General features: G+C 41.2%; 1 protein-coding gene across 5 annotated transcripts; it reads left to right on the forward strand.

The window, feature by feature from the left end:
* Positions 1-70: 70 nt before the first annotated feature.
* On the forward strand, positions 71-9,653 carry LOC110008097 (uncharacterized). 5 transcript variants are annotated; one of them, XR_002282604.2, is made up of 4 exons: positions 71-391; positions 3,296-3,440; positions 6,071-6,346; positions 6,492-6,827. XR_002282604.2 is itself a non-coding variant. In XM_020673479.2 (3 exons), exons 1-3 carry the CDS (start codon positions 363-365, stop codon positions 8,827-8,829), a joined length of 513 nt encoding a protein of 170 aa, XP_020529138.2. In that variant the 5' UTR covers positions 71-362; the 3' UTR covers positions 8,830-9,653. The 5 variants fall into 5 exon arrangements, 1 of the variants encoding a protein (XP_020529138.2); XR_002282603.2 differs by lacking the exons at positions 6,071-6,346; positions 6,492-6,827 and adding an exon at positions 3,840-4,168; XR_002282607.2 differs by lacking the exons at positions 6,071-6,346; positions 6,492-6,827 and adding an exon at positions 3,651-3,678.
* Positions 9,654-21,135: the final 11,482 nt, after the last annotated feature.

Raw genomic sequence — 21,135 nt, forward strand, 5'->3', positions numbered from 1 at the left:
CGGTCTTGAGTTTTTTGTTTTTCAACGGCGTCCCTTTTTCAAAACCTTGTCTCTCCCCAAACCCATACCCAGAGCCACGTCTCTCTCTCTAAACCTAGAACCTCCTCTCTCTCTCTCCCCAAAGCAAAACCCCTGTTCTACAAACGCCTTCTCTCTCTCTCCACAAACTGTTATTCTAGAGAGAGAGATCTAACAATGGAGAAGTACTAGAAGTTGGAGAAAGTGGGAGAAGGGACATACGGGAAGGTGTACAAGGCACAAGACAAGGTAAAAGGCCAACTCGTTGCCCTAAAGAAAACAAGACTCGAGATGACGAGGAAGGGGTTCCACCCACTGCACTGAGAGAAGTCTCTCTCTTGCAAATGCTCTCTCAGAGCATCAATGTTGTAAGGTTAGTTCACCCCATTTATTTTTTTTGCTATGAATATTCTTTCTTGGTTCTTTGAAAGTTCATAATCTTTCACCCCATATGGCTAAATTTTGTTGAAATTCATTAACAATGATTACTATTTTACTGTAACATTTTGTTGGTTTAAGTCCTTGATCGATATGTTTTCTGTATTTTTTTAAAACCGTGCTCCTCTTTTTTTCTCCTCTCCATTTTGCGATTAAGGAAAAGAAATGTTAGATCTTGAGAGATGGGCTTGTGGGCTTTAATTCTTTGGGGCTTTTGTAGTAATCAGTGTTTTCTCTTTGATATCTTTCTTAAATTTCATGATTTTTTTCTCCATTTATCTTGGGAAATTTTCCTGCATTTCTTTATTTTGCGTTAGTGTTAACATTTTAGTTCCTTTGTTGTATGGGATATCATGTTTTGAGGGTTTAGTATTGGAATTTCAATTATTTCTATTTTCCATGTACATCGATTGCGGAAAACAAATTATATGAAGATATATTTGAGTCTGTGGATCTTAATTTATTCTTGTTCGAGGTGAAGATTTTACTGAGAAAGTTTCCAAACCAATTTCGGGGAAGACTTTCGATTTTTGTTTTTTTAATTTTAAAATTAAATAGTATAAAATTATATTGATATATTAAAAAATTTAAAAAATGAAAAATTCCAAAACAAAGAAAAAATGTATTATTTTTGCTGACAGAGGCATGACACTGAAAAATAAATTTTTTACTACTTATATGATTGAACCATCAACATTGACAAACCATAAGGGTTTCTAGATATTTGAAAAATAAGAATTTATTAATAATTTGAGCCCCCACAAAAGCACATACAAATAGAAACTGCACAATACCATTTTTGTTTTTCACCATTTGCACTGCATTATTTCCTATATGTCTTTTACATAATTAACTATTTTAAGTAATTATTTCAGAAAAAGAAAATAGTTGTCCGAGTCAGGAGACCTATCAAACAAACAGAGAAAAAAAAAAGACTTTCGCCCTTATTCAATATCATCATGGCCTAGATCCTGAATCTCTTTAAGATGGACTTGAGAGAGGTGATTCACATGCACATGCAAGTACCGGAACTCATTGAAACTGTCCTTCAGAAAATGTACAGAGCCTACTAAAAATAATAATAAAAAAACCCATATTAGGGCATTACTACTTTGAGAGAGAGAGAGAGATTATTTGCCATGGACAGATGGATTGGCATCACCTATCTCCTTGAGGTGAAGTAGGAACGAAGTAGTCTTTACCCCTTTGGATTAGTTTTTGGGGAATGATTTCATGCTACGGTTGTATAGTAGTATAATGCATTCATCTTAAAAAACCATGTTAGAGACATTTGTTTGACATGAATTTTTAAATGTACACTCTTTCATTTTGAAGAACAATCACAAAAATGAAAATTTTGAAAAAATGCTATAGAAAGTTTTCATTCTAGCCTAATTAATATAAGCCGTCCATTTTATTGAGATGGTTAGATATAGGTCTCAGAAAGATTTTTTTATTCCCAAAATTTTTATATAGCGTTATCATCATTAGATTAATAATGCTAGAAAAAGAAAAAGTGATTTTGAATTTGTTAAGGCCTAGATCTTGAAATTCACCAAATGTATGATCGAGATTCATTGTTGGATGGATATTAATTTTGACCATATCTAGGGTGCAAATTGAAATTTTTTTTTATAGGATTGATTATGAGGATGAAGAGAATGTGTGTACAAAATTTGGGGTCATAAAAATACCAAAAATATGGTTTTCTAGAGGTGTAGTTGCATTATACTGCTGTACAACTGTTGCATTAGATCATTTCCCTTAGTTTTTTGTACTAAGTAGGAAAAAAGAAGAGGAAGCAGAATGGGAGGGAAGAGGAAGGAGGAAGAGGAAGGGAGATGAGGTGAAACTATGAAATTTAAAAGTAATTGTAAAACTCTATTTCAGTATATCCCATTTCTTCAAAATGGCTATAATTTTTTGAAACTTTGAAAAATATCTATAGTGTTATTGGCTAATGCCATTGGAAAGATTACAAAAGTTGCCCTTGACTACTTCGGCTGGATTTGCTAATCTCACTAAAGCAATCGAGCACATTGAATCGGACTCAATAGTTTGTACAGTGCTTCACTTTGCTTCGGTCTAGGCGAAAGCCTTTGACCGCTTTGGCTGAAGCAAAGTGAAGATGACAACAACTCCATAGTTATGTTATTCATGTGTTGTAATATTTTAATGTTACTCCAAGAGAATTGGGATTTTCTTTTTTCTATTTACTTGTTCTCTTGGGCTCGTCTAAGAAGTTTGGTGATTTATTATTTTTGAATGTAATAGTGACTTTTTTGAAAGATGTTTTATCCTTTTTTTTTCTTTGGGCTCCATAAGTTAACCTCTCCCTTATCTAATTGAGGTTCTTGTTTCTTTTTTGATACTTGGTCCCTATGGTTAGGCTTTTATTTATCATTGTGTTCAAGCAAAAGCAAAAAAGAAAAAAGTCAAAAGGACCTATCTGTTCTTTACTTCTTCAGAGTTTATCTAATGGAATCTGGAACCAAAATCCATTAGAGTAAAGCTCATTATCTATTGAAACTATGGTTTTGGCCATATTCAAAGAATTAATTGTGTTATGGATAACAAACATGAGGCTGACTCCAATTAGTTGGGGAAATGCTCTGATGATGATGATGGATAACAAACATGAGGCAACCAATGTGCAGTTTTTCCTCGTAGTTTGAGCGTCGAAAGGGGTTTGGGAGATCAGTTTTATGATACCAAAACTGATCTACTCTGGTTTAACGAAACATTTCAATAATAATGCATACAAGAGGAACAATGTAACACGGACACGTGGGTCCATGGTATTTTTCATGTATTTATTCAGATGCTTTGTAACTTGCAGATTGTTGAGTGTTGAGCACATTGAAAAAAATGGTAAGCCACTTCTTTACCTGGTGTTTGAGTATTTAGACACAGATCTGAAGAAGTTCATAGACACATATCAGCGTGGGCCCAAGCCAAGGCCTCTTGAGCCTAGCACAATTCAGGTATCATTTCATAGTTTCCTGGTATTTTTCTTCAGTCCAATACTCATTATTTGCAACCTTATTGTAATTGAGATCAGTGAGTGATATTCCCATTATAATTTTCATGTCCTTGTATGAAACCCTCCTCAGGTATAAGCCACCCCTACTTAATATAGCAACCTTTTCTTTCTGTGATGTGAATTATTCCTCCTGGCTGCGTTTTTGGTTCAGTAAACTCTCACTTCTTTAAGCTCCCATTGTTTTTAACTTTCGAGATTCCAGTATAAGCCTCACTCTAGTATAAGCCAGCCATTATGAGGATGATCATTTTCAATTTTTTTTCTTAGTTCAATTAGATTTCCTTTATTTTTTTGGGGCTCTGACAATCGTTCTAATATGATTTTTTTGTTCTCTATACAGCCAATCTTGAAAACTTCATTTCTATGGTGTCTTTGTGAATTTGTGTTGTTCTTTTATTTCATAAGTTAAATCGTGTTTCTTGAATTTGGCCTTTCCTGGGGAAGTTTTGGCTTTGAGCGCTCTACTTTTTACTTCTAAAGCCCTAGAGGGAGTTTGATTTTTGGGCTGAATTTGAAGCTCTTTCCTATGCATTGATCTCTTATGCTATGTTGATTCCAAAACTTGTTTGGCTTGGGATAAACGAAATCCCGTTTGTGTGTAATCTCTTGCTTCTCCCTCTGTGTCTCCTTTTTTGTGGGGTATTGTGATTTTCTCAGTTTTGATCCTTGTAATGTATACTAGTCATTTTATAACAAGAAATAACAAAACCACTAAGAATAGGGAGTTTGATAAGGAACTTCAAAGAAATCACTTTTTAACACTTGGCTAGGCCAAATAATAGATTTGCAAACACCTTAGCTACTCTGTTTTCAATAATCAATATCCCGCCAGAAATGAGTGTCAAACCCTTCTACATAAGGCACAAACACGACCCCTCTCTCCCATAATACAAAAATAGAAAAAAGAGAAGAAGTATGAGGGGTCTTCTCCATAAATGCACAAGTTCAAGCACAAGCAGACGGTGGTAAGAAAGCCCTAAGAAGATTCTCAGTAAATTTTGTTATCATAGGCAACCAAGTCTACAGGTTTGGACATTTGTAAGTAATCTAGGTGGTGAAAAAAAAGGAAAGGTAGAAAATTTTAATCAATATATACTTACTCGGGTTGCATAGTCCAACTTTCATTGGTATCAGAGCTAGATTTAATTACTTGCTTATTTATTTCATTTCTCTAGTTTTGGTGTGTTGAGTGTTAGAAATTTTGAAAGACTTTGGCTTTGTGGTCGTATGGCAAACCTCAAGAAAGATTATTGGCATGCTTCCTACACCAAAAAGGCACTCCCCAGAATGGGGTATTTGCATTGTTTTGGAGCACTAATATGAACAAGAGAATGAGGTATTTCTCTTATGCATATTGCTATGATATTTTGTGTTTTTGAGAGTCGGATCTTCTTACAAAATTTCAATGGGAAATCCTGAGGGAATTGAGATATATTGACTTATCGAGGGATACCTGTTCTGACACTAAAAAATTCAGGAGCTCGTGAATGATTTCACTAGCAAATAATTTTATTTTTTGTTAATATTTGGCTGTAATTTATCAAATTGAGTCTACTTTAAAAAGAAAAAAAAAAAAAAAATTATGGAGAAAACCATTGTGATTTGAAATATATGATCCTTTTATTAAAAGATGCGTGAGTGCTGTTTTTTGCAACGAAAACTATTTAAGTTACATAAATGTCATGATTTTATTTCTATTCTTAACAGAAAGTTTTGAGGCCCACACTAAGTTTGTAAGTTGTCGTTTTGAGTCTAGTTTTTAACAAAAATTATTTGAGAGAGAAATATCTATGGGAAATAAATAATAAAACTTTTATTGTAGACAGATCATCTTGAATTTTTGCAGTTTGATGTGTTTCATTAAACATATATATATATATATATATATATATATATATATATATATATATATATATATATATATATATATATATATGTGGACGATACTACAAAACTCCTATAGGAGAAAATGAACAGTGATTTCGTTTACTCTCGTCACCGTCCAAAGTTTATCTCACAGTCACGATTGTCTAGTAGTGTTTTATTTTAAATTTTTTTTATACAAAACATAATGACTTGAAATTTGGTGTATGAGTTTATAAAAAAAAGGTGAATCTACGAAAAATATCAAAAAAATATTTTACACGAACAAACTTGACTAAAATACCTCTGAAAGGCTTCGAGCGTATTTTCGTCAAGTTTCTTTTCATGAATTATTATTATTATTATTTTATTAGGTGCACATTACTAATATATACGCACACTCCAAATTTTAGATTATTCTGATTTGTAGAAACAAAATGAAAAATAAAACACTACCGGACGAGCGTGACCATGCAATGAATTTTTGATGATGATGAGGGTAGGCAAATCATTGGTCATTTTCGCTTATATATATATATATATATATATATATATGTGTTACCCCTACTTAACATAAGGATATGAGTCATGTAGAAAAATATTTGTTACCATTTTGTGTCTGCTTTCAAATAAAATGAGCTTAAAAAGGAGGCTATCACAAAATGGGTAAAAATCCACTTATATTGTGAACTATGGTCGTCAATGCAGTGCAATCCGTGGTGCTCCGAGTCATTATTTTGATTGCAAATTAAAGAGGAGACTATCACAATTGCCTTGCACCAAATTTTGTTTGATTTGGTTCTTGCTTGAAGTATTCCTGAATTTGGGAGGTCACCGAAAAAAAGGATTCTGCTGATCGGCAAACCTTGCCTTCTTCAACCTTGGAATTTATGCTATCCGACTTTAGATTGAGTGCAAAAGTTTTACCAGCTTGTGGCCCTTCGTGATACAGTCGCATCTGATCCGACTTTGCGATAATCTGATGTATGTATTTCAAGTTATCGCTTTACGAAGTTCGAGATATGTTTCTTTCAAAGCTCTGTTTTCTATGGTTGAAGCTCATCTTCTCTATAGAAAAGCTTTGGTTTTGGGTCATGTAATGACACGTGCCATATGTCAAAATGACCAGGTCGTCGAATCTAGCTTGTGTCTGAATTTGAGCTTGTTCTGATTCCAAATAAGTAAACTGTGGGCGCGTGTAGATCATCTCGAGATATGAAAACACATCCGCCATAATTGGAAAATGGTTTCGTGAGGCTGCATCGCAATAGTGTAAAACCTACCCGATTGTGGTAATTTGGGCTCATAATATTCTTGGGAGGTTCGATTGAGCCCAAATTTGGTCTTTGGGGGTTTTTCGACATTTTGGATGTAATGGCAGTGGTCTGGTATTGTTTTGAAGCCCTTAACATAGAGATATAGTTGTAAGGTCTTTTTTCAGCATGAAAGAAACTAATATTTGAGAATTGAATTTTGTCTTGATTAGGTCAAAAATTATTTAAATGTGAAGAAACTTTGCGGACGTCCTTCGGGTATCCCAAGCTATCCTTTTCATATATTTCAAATCTATTCTAGCACTTTTCTCATGGTTGTTCAGTTTTAGGCTTATTTTGTAGTGTTTCCTTGATCTGGTGGTGTTTTGGGTACTGGTAGGACCAGGTTGTTACTGGTTTTCTTCTTATTTGTACCAAGGATATAAGTACATCAAAAATGACGTATAACAACATGCTCCGATGAATTCTGCGCTTTGAGAGAAGCGAGAATAGCAACATTCAGAATGAGATTTTGTTGTTGAAGTTTATCTTTCGAATCCTCTCTAAGACATGTTTTATTGTCTTTTAATAGAAATTTTTTTCTTCTCGAGCACCGGCGTTAGCACAATCCTTGAGGGGAGATCATGCTAAGCTTCTTTCTGAAGGGGCGACTGAAGTGGACTCTAGCGATGGGGGGCCTTGCTTAAGGGCTTCCTTCCGAATGCTATTAGAATCCCTTTTTTTTGGGGAGAGCGTGTTGATAGGGTACCTCATTAAGGTCTTACCATTCTATGCAATAATTCCTCGTAATGACCCAGTTAGTGGGTTCCCTTGGCAAGCTTGGCCCCGATCTAGCAGATGGTGTTCTTTGGCTATGGGGCAGACTAGTGGGTGCCCTTGGTGGGCGTTTGGTCCCAATATAGTTGTTAACAGTTGAGGGTCCTCTAGCGGAGTCAATCTAGTGTTGTAGGAACTTGATTCTGGCTCTGGGCCCGATTAGTGGGTGCCTTTGGTGGGCGTTTGGTCCCAATTTAATTGGTGGTGAATTTTGGCTCTGGGGTCGATTAGTGGGTGCCCTTTGTGGGTGTTTAGTCCCAATCTAGTTGTTAACAGTGGAGGCTCCTTTGGCAGAGCCGATCTCAGTGTTGTAGGAATTTGATTCTAGCTCTAGGGCCAACTAGTGGGTGCCCTTGGTGGGCGTTTGATCCCAATCTGGTTGTTGGTGTTTTTTCAGCTCTGAGGCTTACTATCGGTGCTCTTGGTGGGCGTTTGATCCAAATCTAGTTGCTGGTTTCCTTTTTTTTTTTTGGCTTTTGGGCTCGATTTTTTCCTTCTATAGCTGACTGAGGTCGTCTTTTTGGTCAAGAGCTGCATCAACCTGTTTATTTAATACAAGTGCCCTGCCCTTTCAGGTTTTCACTTGAACAGGGTAGGAGTGGTGCCACAAGAATGGTTTTCACTAACTCCTTTTGTTGAGGCACTTTTATTCATGACTTTGATGTCACGTCCGCTTTTTTATTTCCATTTTACTCATGGCATCCTTTTGGGTTTTCACGATGCTTGGTTTTCTTTCTTTTCAGGGCACTTTTACTCATGGCTTCATGGTCATACACGCCTGTCATTTTTACTCATGGTGCCCTTGCGGGTTTTCACCATACCCATTCTTTTTTGGCTTTTGGCAGTGTTTTCCCATAGCATCGTGGCTATGTCTTCTTGAAGCTTCTACTTTTACTCATGATGATTCTCATCATGCCCGGCTTCTTCTTTCTTTTTTTGTTTTTTTTTTTTGAAGGGACTCCCTCTTGGAGGGGTCTTGCTCGGATATGGGTGAGCTGTTAGAGGATAGAGGTGTGACATAGCCGCATGTTTGTGCAGGGAGGCATACTAAGGCTGCGTCATGCGTGGGCGCATAGAACGCATGGTCGCTTTCTTCTTTTGAGTAGGCGAAGTGTCACCAGTGAGGCAGGCCATTTCGATGATGGACCCAAGTGTATGGGAAACATCGCCAGGAAGGCAGAACTTCTTTATGACAGGCTCGCAGATAGGGAAAACGTTGCCAGGAAGGGGGAAGGTTTCTACGATAGGCCCGTGGATAGGGGAAACGTCTCGAATGGACCGGTGGATAGACATGTCGTTATCTCAAGATGTGAGATGTTCCAGCAACGAGCCTGCTGTCCGGAGCGGCTTATAAAAGTGAAACGACATGAGATTTGAGTTGCGGTTAAACGAGGCGTCGCCAGGGAGGTGAAGTGACGGGAGATTGACCTGTGGTTAGACAGAGCATCATCAAGGAGGCGACACATTTTCATGGCTAGTCTGTGGATGAAGTGGCTTATAAAAACGGGGTTTGGAGGGAGAGTGGGGCATTTTTTGCCTTGGAATGCCTATTTCTTCGGCCTTCTTCCTTTTGTAAGGAGATAAAGAGTGTTTTCCCTCATGGCCGTAGCTAACACCGACGTTAGAGTTTTGAAAGGTTCCCATGATGATCCTATGATTAACGGTGAGCTTATGCTCTAGATCTACAAGTTTTGCTTGAGATTCTCAAAACTAAGTTCAAGGTTGTGCACAAGATTTTGAAGATCATCAGGCCTGAACCCAACCTCGTTCATCAGAAAATGATGATAGTTCGTGGTGAATTGCTGGCCTGTAATCCCTTTCATGGCACTTGGCTGAATGAATGATTTGGTCAACTTCAATGTTTAGGGCTTGGGCGAACTACCAACATGTCGAGCAGATGATCCTTTGCTCGGATATTTGCTCATTGTTGCTCCCTTAACGACCATCTTGTTCTTTTTCTTCATTCGATGGTGAGAATAAGAGAGGGGTTCTTTTCATTCTTTTCAAGTTCCCTTTGAAACAAATGATACTGCCCTTTAAAGAGATCACCGCTTTGGAAGGAGGCGGCGCATTTGGAGGCCATATCTTTGGATGAGAGACTTATTTCATAATGGATCTATTTCTTGGTAGCCACCGATAGTTGTAACCACGGTTTTGTAATCCTTTTTGTTCATGAAATGAATCCCCTTTTAATTTGAATCTTCTTTCTTGCTTTGTGGTTTGTGTCTCTTCTTTTCATGGTTTGCTCGCCTTTCTTTCTTCCCGTGTTAAGTTCTTTTCCCTCTTGATCACGGGGATAAGAAATGGGCTAGGAGACTTGCCTTGGGGGCATGCTGATTGACTTGCTTGAACGGTTCGAATGCCCTTTTGGGTTTTCTTCCAAACCCCTGGGGTGTGGGCCTTTTTCCGCTTTTCGCATGGGCCGGCCCTTTTTTTTTTTTTCTTCCATCCCATTCGCGGATTTTGAGATTTGTTCAAGTTTTTGTAACTTTTTGACACATGTATGAAATGATTCTTCTTCTTTGCTTCTTATTATGTCTTCGCTTGACGACTCGCTTCCCTTGTTTATGTTTTGTGCCTATCTTTTATCCCCTGAAGAGGGACGTAGGGGATGAGCTAGAGGTCTGCTGGAAGTGATTTTGAACCATTCCATGCCTGACTTGAACGTCCACCAGAGTTTTTTTTTTTTGGTGAGATGTGTTTTAGGTCGTGCCTTCAAGATCGCGTGTGGAGTATTTTAGTGTTGTACAACTAGGACGTGGATAGAGCTTTTAAGGTCATTACTTACATTAGACCGAATTAGGCTTTTAACGTCTTCACTCTTGTTGGATGGCTGTATGGGATCTTTAAGGTCTTCACCTTTATTAGACTGCTTGGGGGGGGGGTGGTGGGGGCGGGGTTTGTTTATTATAGGATGTATCTTGGATCGTTTTCATAATCATGTATGGACCGCCCTCAGCAAAAAGAACTTGCATTGGTATGAAGTCGTACAGAGTAGGAAGAGGAGGAAGGACTACCGCTTTGATCGGGTGCTGAGGGAGTTTAAACTTGTGGCATTGTGCACGTAAGACCTTTTATTTTCCTCTCTTTTCTCAAGTGGTTGGGGCTCTTGACCTCGGGGTGCGGGTACTGCATTTTCTTGGCGAGCAGCCTCCCTCTTGAGGCTTTTCATCTTGCCACAACCATGAAATATTTCCTATGGTCTAGGCATTCCTGCAACGTTATGAAGAGCAGGTTTTCGAAGTGCTAAGGGCGGTGTTTTGAGGCTACTCGAACTTCACCTGTTGTGGGGTTTTGACTTCATGAGTTTCCTTTAAAGGCGGAGATGATGTGTTACTTATGACTATCTCACCATTTCGTATATACCTCTCCAAAACTGATTGAAATTTGAAACAATGACATAATTCGTGGCCCTTCAGTTGATGATATCGTCACCACAAGTTTTGATCTTTTTTTGCAACCTACTTCAGCTTCTTGGGTGCACAAGGCACAATCATCTTGTGATGCATCATTACGTCAAAGAGAACGGGGAATATGTGAGGAGGCAGTTCAGTCACTAGGGCACTATCGATCAGCTCCTCTTGGATTGTGACCATATGTGAAGCTTCCAAAGTTTTGAAAGCCTTCTTGAGGCTATCCAATTTGATTTACCCCTTTTGAATTAAGGCTTCGATGTTCTCATTGAGCTGAAAAAAATCTTGCACAGGGTGGCCTAATATTCGGTGATAGGAACAATAGTTGGCGTGATTGACGAGTCCTACCTGTTGTGGATTTCTAATGATAGGAAGATCTACCATGCCTTGTTCAATCTGCATTTTCAAGAGAGTCGACACCCATGCCTTGTTGAAGCTGTATGGCTGGTTCAGTCTCTGCTCGAACTGTTCGGTCCGATAGTAGCTTTGTGGCGAGGGTACCCTATTATAATTCTGTGTTTGAGGCGGCTGCTACTGGGGCTCCCCTTGACTAATGGGTGGTAACCCTCGAGAGGTATCTAATGTTCGGAGAGGAGCAACATTAGTTGTGGATTTAGGATGAAGAGGCGTGGCAATGACTTTTGCACTGACTAGGTTTATTTGTTGGCTAACACGAGGGTTAGATCTATTACCGACAGGATTACGAGTTTGAACTCCCCCTGAGATCTAAGCTTGATTACACTCGTGATGTCTTAATAGGCTTTCTATTTTGGCTGCCTTTGTGATCATGTCGGAGAAAGTGGTGGGATTAGAAGCATCGACATGTAAGGAAATTTCTTTCTTCATGTTCCTTACACATGTTTGTACAACATCATTCTTAGTCATAGGAATGGTGTGGCACATGGCGAGGTCCCTCCATCTCTGGATATACTCGCCCACTAACTCATCCATCTCCTGAGTCATTGTGAGAAGTTCTATTTCTTGAACATTTAATTCTGCTTCATAGAAGCACTTGTAAAAAAACTTCTCGACTTCTTCCTAGGAATGAACTGAGTTTGGGGGCAAACATGCATACCACATAAAGGTGGGTCCAATCAGATCTTCCACTAACTGCCGAAGAAGTCGTCTAGAGTCAGAGGCCAATTCTTCGCATGCTGACACAAAATGAGCTACGTGCGGCCGAGGCGAGCCCATGCCATCGAAGGCTGACAACCTTCCTTTTTGATATCCTATGGGAAAGGGGATTTGATCAATAAAAGCTGGGTAAGGATTTTTGTAATGGACACTTCCTTGTTTCTTTGAAGCTTGTAAGTCTTGGATGATTTTATTGATCATTCTTGGGATGTCTTCTTGTGTGAACACTGATGGCACAGTTTGAGAGGCCATGTTGGGTTGGTCATCGAAAAAGACAGGAGGGTTTAGAGGTCTTGGGGTTCGGGCTATAGGAGGAGGTGGAGGTCTCTCTTGCTCTTCATGTTGGGGTTCGAGAGGGGAATTTGCCTCTTGAAGGGAAGACACCGTGGGTCAAGCATCTTTGAGTCCCTTGAGCCTGTCCATGATGTTGTTTAACATATTCTCGAAACCAGCCATTGGGTTTTTAGGTCCATCCCCATCATGGCTTATTACCATTATCTCGACATGCTCGAATGGGTTGGGTAATTCGACAGTGGGGATGATTCTGATTCTCTTCATACCTCAATTCGGCGATTCGAGCAATAGGGGTTAAGCTTGCCCAAATTGAGCTTGAGATTGTCTCGCGACCCGGGTGAGCAGTGGCTCTGGACGGCCTTGGGGCCGTATTACTGTCGAGTCTGACGCTTGAAGGCCTTGGGGCCATCGTTCATTTTGAATGTGCACATGATGGCCATGGGGCCATATCTCTTCTGCCTGCTCGTGGCGACCTTGGGGCCACATCTCTTCTACCTGCTCATGATGGCCTTGGGGCCGCAGATTGGATGAAGTGAGTCCATCTTCATTTACCTCGACGACATAGTAATGAACAGTGCCACCTGTCCTAGGCTCTTCTGTGATTTGCAATGGAAAAAATCAATTTCATTTTAGTAGATCTTTAGATATTGATGACTGTACTTTGCTTTTGGAGAAGCACTTTCATCCCCTTCGTCTGTTTAAGTCGCAGCCACCGGTAGACTTTCTCCCAGAACTGAAACCTATTTTGATGTCCCTCTCGACTAGCTCACCTCACAGAGATGTGGGCAAAGTTAATCAATTCGGGCAATGTGTGGTACCCTGGAAGGAGAGAGCTTGGAGTTGATTTCTGCAGCTTAGGTCTGCTTGAAGAAGGGGGGTGCTAATTGGTCATCTTTGAGGGTATCCTCTTGCTCCGAGCCTTTACCCGAAGGTTAGCTCGTGTGTATAAAGAAGGAGTAGACAGGATGGGGCTCGAAGGGAGCTTCTTCGAGCACCACATAGTAAGTGGGTGTGTTCGACGCTCCTTTCCTTCTTTTGCTAATAGTATCACCGGACCTGCAGGTGTGTGCAAGGCGCATAATAGTGTTTGGAGTGGTTTGTGACCCGACCCTTGGTGAAGTGAAAGGTTGAGTATTTGATATACTCGCCTTCTTAATTGGAGTAGCCTTAGGGCTTTCAACATACATGTGTGTTTTCTTAGAGGAATTTTGATTGCCTCGAAAGTTACGTGCTCATTTGGTTTTATCATTTAGGCTGCCCCGAGCTGCGACATCAACATGCGATGCATTGGTGGCTTGAAGACCACTTATGTGAGTCCGGGTCCCAAGAGACCCAAAGTAGGTAAGGAGACTGGGGTAAGCTGTTGCTTGTCCCGTTTCATCGCAGTGACAGTTAAACCATCATCTGTGACCTATGTGAATGTGTGTGGGGCGACTTTGTGGCTGCCCAAACTGGCGTAGGGATCGCCAAAATGGGGTGCGCGCGGCTACGCATTAGTGCTAGCAACGCATTTGTGAAGCTAGGGTGGGGATACTTTTCGGCTACCCACTGAGACGGTTGTCTTATCAAGCCTCAGCAAGCGAAGAAGATCAGGACCACTTTTAGGCTTGCGACTGACAGGATGCCCGCCAGTAATAGGGTGAGTATGAGAGGAGGTGGTTTCAGAGCCACCCTTGAAGTTGACATCAATGGATTTCCTTTGATGCCGGAGGAGGGGGGACAAGTCCTTTGAGCACCTTTTCCCCTATTTTTCCTAGCCTAAACTAGGATGATAGGGCCAACCAGGCCGCTTGAGGAGGATAGGGGAGAAGCAGGATTAACTCTTATGCTCTCTATAGGTGAGGTCGCAAATATGGGGATGATGAAGTTTTAGAAAGAGAAAGAAGAGAGATGTTTACAAAAGAGGAGTAATGGAACCCCATTGCAGTTTTAGAAAGAGAAAGAAGAGAGATGTTTGTCTGAGAACAGTCCGAGCCAACTATAGGATGGCGTGTCTCCGGTGGAGTCGTTAGTTGGTCGGACCTAATTTTTCCTCGTACGGATGGTAGGATAAGATCCTCTCAAACAACCGTGGAGGGTCAACGTGCATTGCATTTTTGTTGATGTGTGTACGCGTGCTCTCCTTTACATGGATAGGAACCAATAATGACAAAGATTTTATGATAGGGGTATGTTTAGGTGCTTACCTCATCGTTTGGGGGTTCGCGGACACACCCGAGCAATTCGTCCTCTTAAAACAATTATGAAGCCCTCTGGTTGTCTGCCAACGCAGATTGGACACAAACTCTCCTCAAGCTTTAATACTTCACCTTGTTTTCTTATGTTGGAAACTCCAATGTGAATTCGACAATATTCCTCTATAACGGTTCACTCAAATGGGGGCTGGCTGGCAAAAGAAAGAACAAGAGGAGAAATAGTAACAAGAATCCCCCTTTCCGCACAAACTCTATGTGCTCAGGCGATCAGAGTAATTAAAGAGTTAAGACCCTCTCGATTGTTGACTCAAGAAGACTCCACCCAAGTAAGTGAAGGAGAGAACATATATATTTCTCGTAACTCAACTTGACTATATGGAGTGGAAGTTAGAGCGATGATCCGAGGGTTGGAACTCTTGGGATGACTCTGAAGGGTATTGATTTGAGCTTATGACGAATAGCGAGATGCTATACGGAGCCGCAAGTTTGCCGCATTTACACTCGAAGCACAAAGGGGAAGATCGCAAAAGGCGGGACTGCAGGTTCCGTGGTTTTGAGACCCACAACGCGACGAGAATGAGAGAAAGAAGGGGGAAGAGATGACGTCACGTGTTTGTCGCAGCTCTAGGTTACTGTGCGGGGCAAGGAACGAGTAGAGAGAGATAGGAAGAAAGAGGAGAGAGAGTGGGATGGAGGTGTGGCCTAGCCTAAGAGAGGGAGAGAGAACGGGATCGCGTGATCAGGAAGAGCCAGGGGTAGTTTTTCTCTCTGAAAGGTTTCTCTTTCCTCGCCGTTGGATCCAAGGGTTAGAAGCAAAAGACAAGTGAACACAAACTTAATGCATTGATTTCGTTAATGAATGATTCAACCTTTTTACAATTGACCTAATCTTGTTTACATAGAGGACCCACCAAATAGGGGTGGATGCTCAAAACTAAGCCAAATTATGATTAAAAGAAATTACAATAAAATACCAAATTTAAGAATAAAGGCAATAATGTCCGTTAAACCTTTTGTGCTAATGATGAAACCATCTCTCTCTGAGGGGCCTTTCTCCATTACCAGATCTTGGGAGCTTTTTCGGGTGCTTGTGGTGCTAGTTCGGACAATCCATCCTCGTAGTCTTGATGCTTGCTTGATTATGAAGAGTTTGATGTCTTTTGATCATCTTGAGGCATACTTTTCCCGAGGGGTAAAAATCAGTTGGATTGTGAACTTTGATCGTCAATGCAATGCGATCCATAGTGCTCAAAGTGGATTTTGATTGCAAATTATAGAGGAGACTACCACAATTTCTTTGCACCAAATTTTATTCGATTTGGTTTTTGCCTTCTTCAACCTTAGAATTTGCGTTATCCGACTTTAGATTGAGTATAAAAGTTGTACCAAGTTGTAGGCCTTCGTGATACGGTCACATCAGACCTGACTTTGCGATGGTGTGATGTACGGATTTCAAGTTATCGCTTTACGAAGTTTGAGATGTCTTTCTTTCAAAGCTCTGTTTTATATGGTTTTGGGCTCATCTTCTCTCTAGAAAAGCTTTGGTTTTGAGTCACGTCATGACACCTACCATATGTCAAAATGAACGAGTCGTCGAGACTTAGCTTGTGTCCGAATTTGAGCTTGTTCCAATTTCAAATGAGCGACCTATGGGCGATTGCGGATCATCCTGAGATGTGAAAACACAACCTCCATGATTGAAAATTAGTTTGGTGAGGCTGCACTGCAATAGTGTAAAACCTACTCGTTTGTGGTAATTTGGGCCTAGAATATTCCTGAGAGGTTTGATTGAGCTAAAATTTGGTTGCGGGTTTTTCGACATTCTATATGCAATGGAAGTGGTTGAGTACTGTTTTGAAGCCCTTATTATAGGGGTATAGTTATAAGGTATCTTTTTAGCATGGTAGGAACTAGTCTTTGAGAACCGAATTTCATTTTGATTGGGTCAAAACTTATCTACATGTGATGATACTTTGCGAGCGTCCTTTAAGTATCCCAAACTACCCTTTTCATGTTTTTCAAAGCCGTTTTAGCACTTTTTGCAAGGTTGCCCAGTTTAAGGCTTATTTTGCAGTGTTCTCTTAGTCTGGCGGTGTCTTGAGGATCGACATGACAAGGTTGTTAACTCACTCTCTTCTTTTTTGTACCAGGGATGTAAGTACATAAAAAATAACATATAACAAGGTGCGTAGGATATTTTTATACGTTCATCATGACCCACTAGGGATGGTGAGGTTTTAAGCAAGGCCCATATGAGGTAGTTTTTTTATTGTTTTTCTGTTTTTTGTTTTTTTCTTAATGGTATTTGAAATGATGGGTGAATTTTAATGGGGGACTTAATCCTAGCAACACTAGTTCATGTGGTAACGGGTTCTGACGTGATTCACTAGGGTGGTGGGTCAGAATGGTGAAGCTCATTATGAGGACGACGTAAGGTGATTGATGCTCTCATAGTTCATGAGCCATCAGAGTTCATAGGATGATGGGAATCATCCATTAGATAACTGATGGGCTCATTTATACTTATGCATATTTGAAGACCTCGCAAGGATGCGCCTTCAATGGGGATTGAGCCTGTTAAGGATAGGGGTATCCTTTCAAAATGTTCTTCCCAAGTAAGTGAGAATATGACAGGTGAGGGTTAGAGAGTTTAGAAATACCCAAGCCTAGGAATTGAAGGTATATGGGATATGAAGGCTTCATAGGTTTTGAGTTAGTTTTGAATGGAAGCACCCACTCATGAAGGTGAATGATGCTTCATATGTGACAAAAATGAGTTGGATCAGGTGAGATGGAATGGTCAAGTAGGGGTGACCATGCAAGGGTCTGAATGATACCTGAGCTGAGGCGATTTGACCGAACTGAGGGACATAGTAGTTTGCTCCATAAGGTGGATGTGATGGGGACTCTTTGGCGTGAAAAGCGATGCAACTCATGCACTCGTGAGTTGCGACTCAACGTGGAGGTGAGGAAATGGTGGTCAGGTAGGGGCAACCATTCAAGGGTTTAAATGGTGCCTGAGGTGAGGTGAGGACTTCCAGGGGATGATGAGCGACATGACTCTGTGAGGTAGTGGTGGGTTCAAGAGTTGGGATTTTGGTGGGGAGCGTGGGTTTACTCTCACGGTTTGTGGTGGGCTCACATGAGAGTCGTAGCCTCATGATGGTTGTGGATGGATCAACTCACACGAGAGTGGGTGGTTAAATGAGAGCGTTCGAGTAGGGGTGACTCCCTCATCGAGGGAAAGTTTAAGGTCCTCACCCTTTGACCAAATAGGGTTGCTTTTAAAGTCCTCACCCGTATTGGACTGTTGAGGGAAAGTTTAAGATCCTCACCCACTGTAGACCAAAATAGGGGTGCTTTTAAAGTCTGCATCATTGTTGGAAATAGAGAGGATTTTAACGTCTTCACTCTCATTGGATGTGTTCGATGATAGTTTAATGTCATAACCCTTGTTGGACGTGTGCAGGGGCCCTTTTGGACTAATTGACGGGTGCTTTTTGAGTCTCCTCCTTTATCAGACATAAAGAGGCTTTTAGCGTCTTCACTCTCATTGGATGTGATCGATGATCTTTTAATGTCGTAACCTTTATTGGACGTGTGTAGGCAGTCTTAATCATCATAAATCCTGTTGGACGAGCTGAGAGGTGCTTTTTGAGCCCTCAGTCTTATCGGACATAAAGAGGCTTTTAACGTCTTCACTCTCATTGAACATGATTGATGATCTTTTAGCGTCATAATCCTTGTTGGATGTGTTTAAGGGAAAGTTTAAGCTCATCACCCACTTTAGACAAAATAGGGGAGCATTTAAAATCCTTACCCTTGTTGGACGTTAAGAGGTAGGGGCACGCATGACACGAAGTGGGATCATGGGGCACGGTAAGGTGCAATGTCCAAGGGGCCACTATAGGTTTTGTGAAGTATATGGCTTGTTAGGGATGTTTGTGACTTTGTTTCTCATGACAGAACTCCATGGGGGAGCTGTGTAGTTTTGGAAATCTCATGGGGTAGTTTGACTCCCAAGGAATCGGGTCACGTGTGGCACTTGAGGTGTCATACGGTTCGGGACTAGGGTGATGGTCCCATGGTTTACCCTGAAATATGATTGGTTGGCTAGGAAATGGAGAGCTCCATGATTAAGGTCCCATAAAGGGGGTAATGAATTAACTCTTGGAGAATGTTGGGACTTCGAGAAGAATCGAATGACAATTTGGGTGATGCGAGCGCCCTATCAGGTATAGTGGTATGGTTTGGTCACACAATTGAGACTATGGTATGCCTCACTAGGGATATTGAGGTTTCACATAGAGAGGTGGTTGCATGATTTTAATGGTCATGCAATCAGGATTGTGGCGCATCTCCATTGGGGTTGATATGGTTGTCTTATGAGGAGGCAGCATGATATAAAGCCACACCATCGAGGCTGCGGCAGGCTTCGATTGGGAATAGTACTTTGGGATCTTGGGTTTGGAGTGATGGTGTTTCTCCATAGGGGATATGGGTTTACAAAGAGGTGGTGGCATGACTTAAAGTCACACAGTCGGAACTGTGGTACACCTCGTTTGGGAAGAATGCCTGGTGGTGAAGTTACATAGCTGTGACTGTGGTATGCTTCCATCGGGGATAACACTTGAAATGATTGCGTTTGAAGCAATGGTGCTTCTCCGTTGGGGGCATTTAAGTAGAGGCAATGATATGGTCACAAGTTGCATAATCATTGCTTTATGTAAAAGGGCAGTCACATGTTTTAAAGGTCGCACAGTCGAGACCTTGATCTGCCTAAATTAGGGATGTGTCTACTTTTCATAAAGAGGCACTTGCATGCTTCAAAGCCACACATTCGAGACTGTGGTAGGCCTCCACTGGGAATTTGGCTACATCGCACAAAGAGGAGGTTCCATGCTTTACACACAGTCAGGGTTATCGTACACTTTAATGGGGGAATGCACTTTGTGGTGTTGAATTTGGAATGATGGTGCTCCTTCATTGTGGGTGCAATCATCTTTTTCTCCTTTTGTTTTAACATATTTTGCCCATGGTGGCTTTTGGGTTATACATCATGTCTATCATTTTTTTTTTCTTTTCTTTTTTCTCTTTTACTATTTTATACATGATGCCCTTTCGGATTTTCGTCATGTCCATCTTTTTGGGGAGGCACTTTTAAAGTCATGCCGCCATGACCATGTTTAAGGTCATATCGTCATGACCATCGAGTTGGTGTATTCTAAAGTCATCCACCAAGACCTAATGGAGGAAAGTTTAAGGTCATGCCTTCGAGACTGTAAGATTGATGTATTTCAAGGTCATCCACCATGACCTAATGGAGGCAAGTTTAAGGTGGTGCCTTCGAGACTCTAAGATTGGTGTATTTCAAGGTCATCCACCAAGACCTAATGCATGCGAGTTTAGGGTCGTTCCTTCGGGACCATGTGTCATGCAGTTTAACGTCCTGGCACCAGGACCTATGCTATAACTTAGGGTCGAATAGCTTGGACCGATGCCATACATTTTAAGGTCGTGCATCTTAGATCGTGTGTTATGCAATTTAACATCGTACGGTCAGGACGTGTGCTATAGTTTAAAGTCATATAACTTGGACAGATGTGGTTAGGTGCCTTGATCTCACCCTCTAGATCTGGATGATCTAGTGACACGTATCTCAGGTTTTTGGCGAACTCAGGATTTGAGATCGCTCTCTCGGAACCTTGCTCGAGCAAAGGTAGGTATACCAACCGATGAGAGAGGAATTGAAGATGGTTTCGAGACGTACTCTGGCTGGCTCGCTTGGGCCCCCCTCTTAGATCACGAAGAAAGCCCCCCAGCTGGTTTAACTTGTTCCGAATCACCTCCCTAGACCTGCAATCCTCTTGTTTTCTGCACAACACTTCTATGGTTAATTTGCGAGACAAGTGGGCCAAAGAGACCTACCTTTGTCTTAGGGCACTGTACGTTTATACAAGAGGGCGATAAAGCATAAGGTTCAAATAAAGATAGAAAAGGGAACAAAACTTGACGAAGAGGCGAGACTACCATGGCAGCTGAGAAGCTATCCTTGGAGTGATAGCAAGACGGGCATAGTCTTTAAGACCAGCACGATGACAATACTGCTTGAAACTGAGACCGATGTGGTAGTGCTTGGTTAAGTCTACCCTCAGTCAAGTAAGAAGAGAAAAGAAAGTGAAAAGAAGACACGAGACGACTGAGAGATGGGGTGCTGACAGCATTAAGCATTGCCACTCACAACCGTGGAGTAGCAATGTCGCGGCCCTTGGGCGGCGCTCTACACTACTGTTCATGGTTAGAGAGTGAGATATGAACTACGGACGACTCTAGGCATTGCCGTTGGCAACATAAGGAGATGACATGCCCCCACGCAAGTGGCGATAGTCTCCGATGAAGCGTGGCGATAGTCATTTGTGAAGAGCGCGATGATAATCCTCACGAGGCGCACGACGATAGGTGTGAGACACAGGAAGGACAACGATAAGCACCGAATATGCGAAAGAAGCTCACAGACGGCGATAGGCATTGTTGACGCGTCTAGCGGGAGGCGATGGGTATCACCGTCTACTATAGATGCGCAACAGGGAAGGACCCCTGCGGGAGGTAGCAAGTTTCGCTGTTTGGGTTCTTCACTAAGACGTCGA

The sequence above is a fragment of the Amborella trichopoda genome, chromosome 4, assembly GCF_054954075.1.
Source record: "Amborella trichopoda isolate Santa Cruz 75 chromosome 4, AtrichopodaSantaCruz75HAP2 v2.0, whole genome shotgun sequence".
In the NCBI taxonomy this organism is placed as follows: domain Eukaryota; kingdom Viridiplantae; phylum Streptophyta; class Magnoliopsida; order Amborellales; family Amborellaceae; genus Amborella; species Amborella trichopoda.

Excerpts from the sequence above, each read along its gene's own strand:
- LOC110008097 (XM_020673479.2), top strand. The coding sequence starts at position 363 with ATGCTCTCTCAGAGCATCAATGTTGTAAG. Across the intron at positions 392-3,295 it reads CAGAGCATCAATGTTGTAAG|ATTGTTGAGTGTTGAGCACA; the intron begins GTTAGTTCACCC and ends TGTAACTTGCAG. Across the intron at positions 3,441-8,490 it reads TTGAGCCTAGCACAATTCAG|GGAGGCATACTAAGGCTGCG; the intron begins GTATCATTTCAT and ends ATGTTTGTGCAG.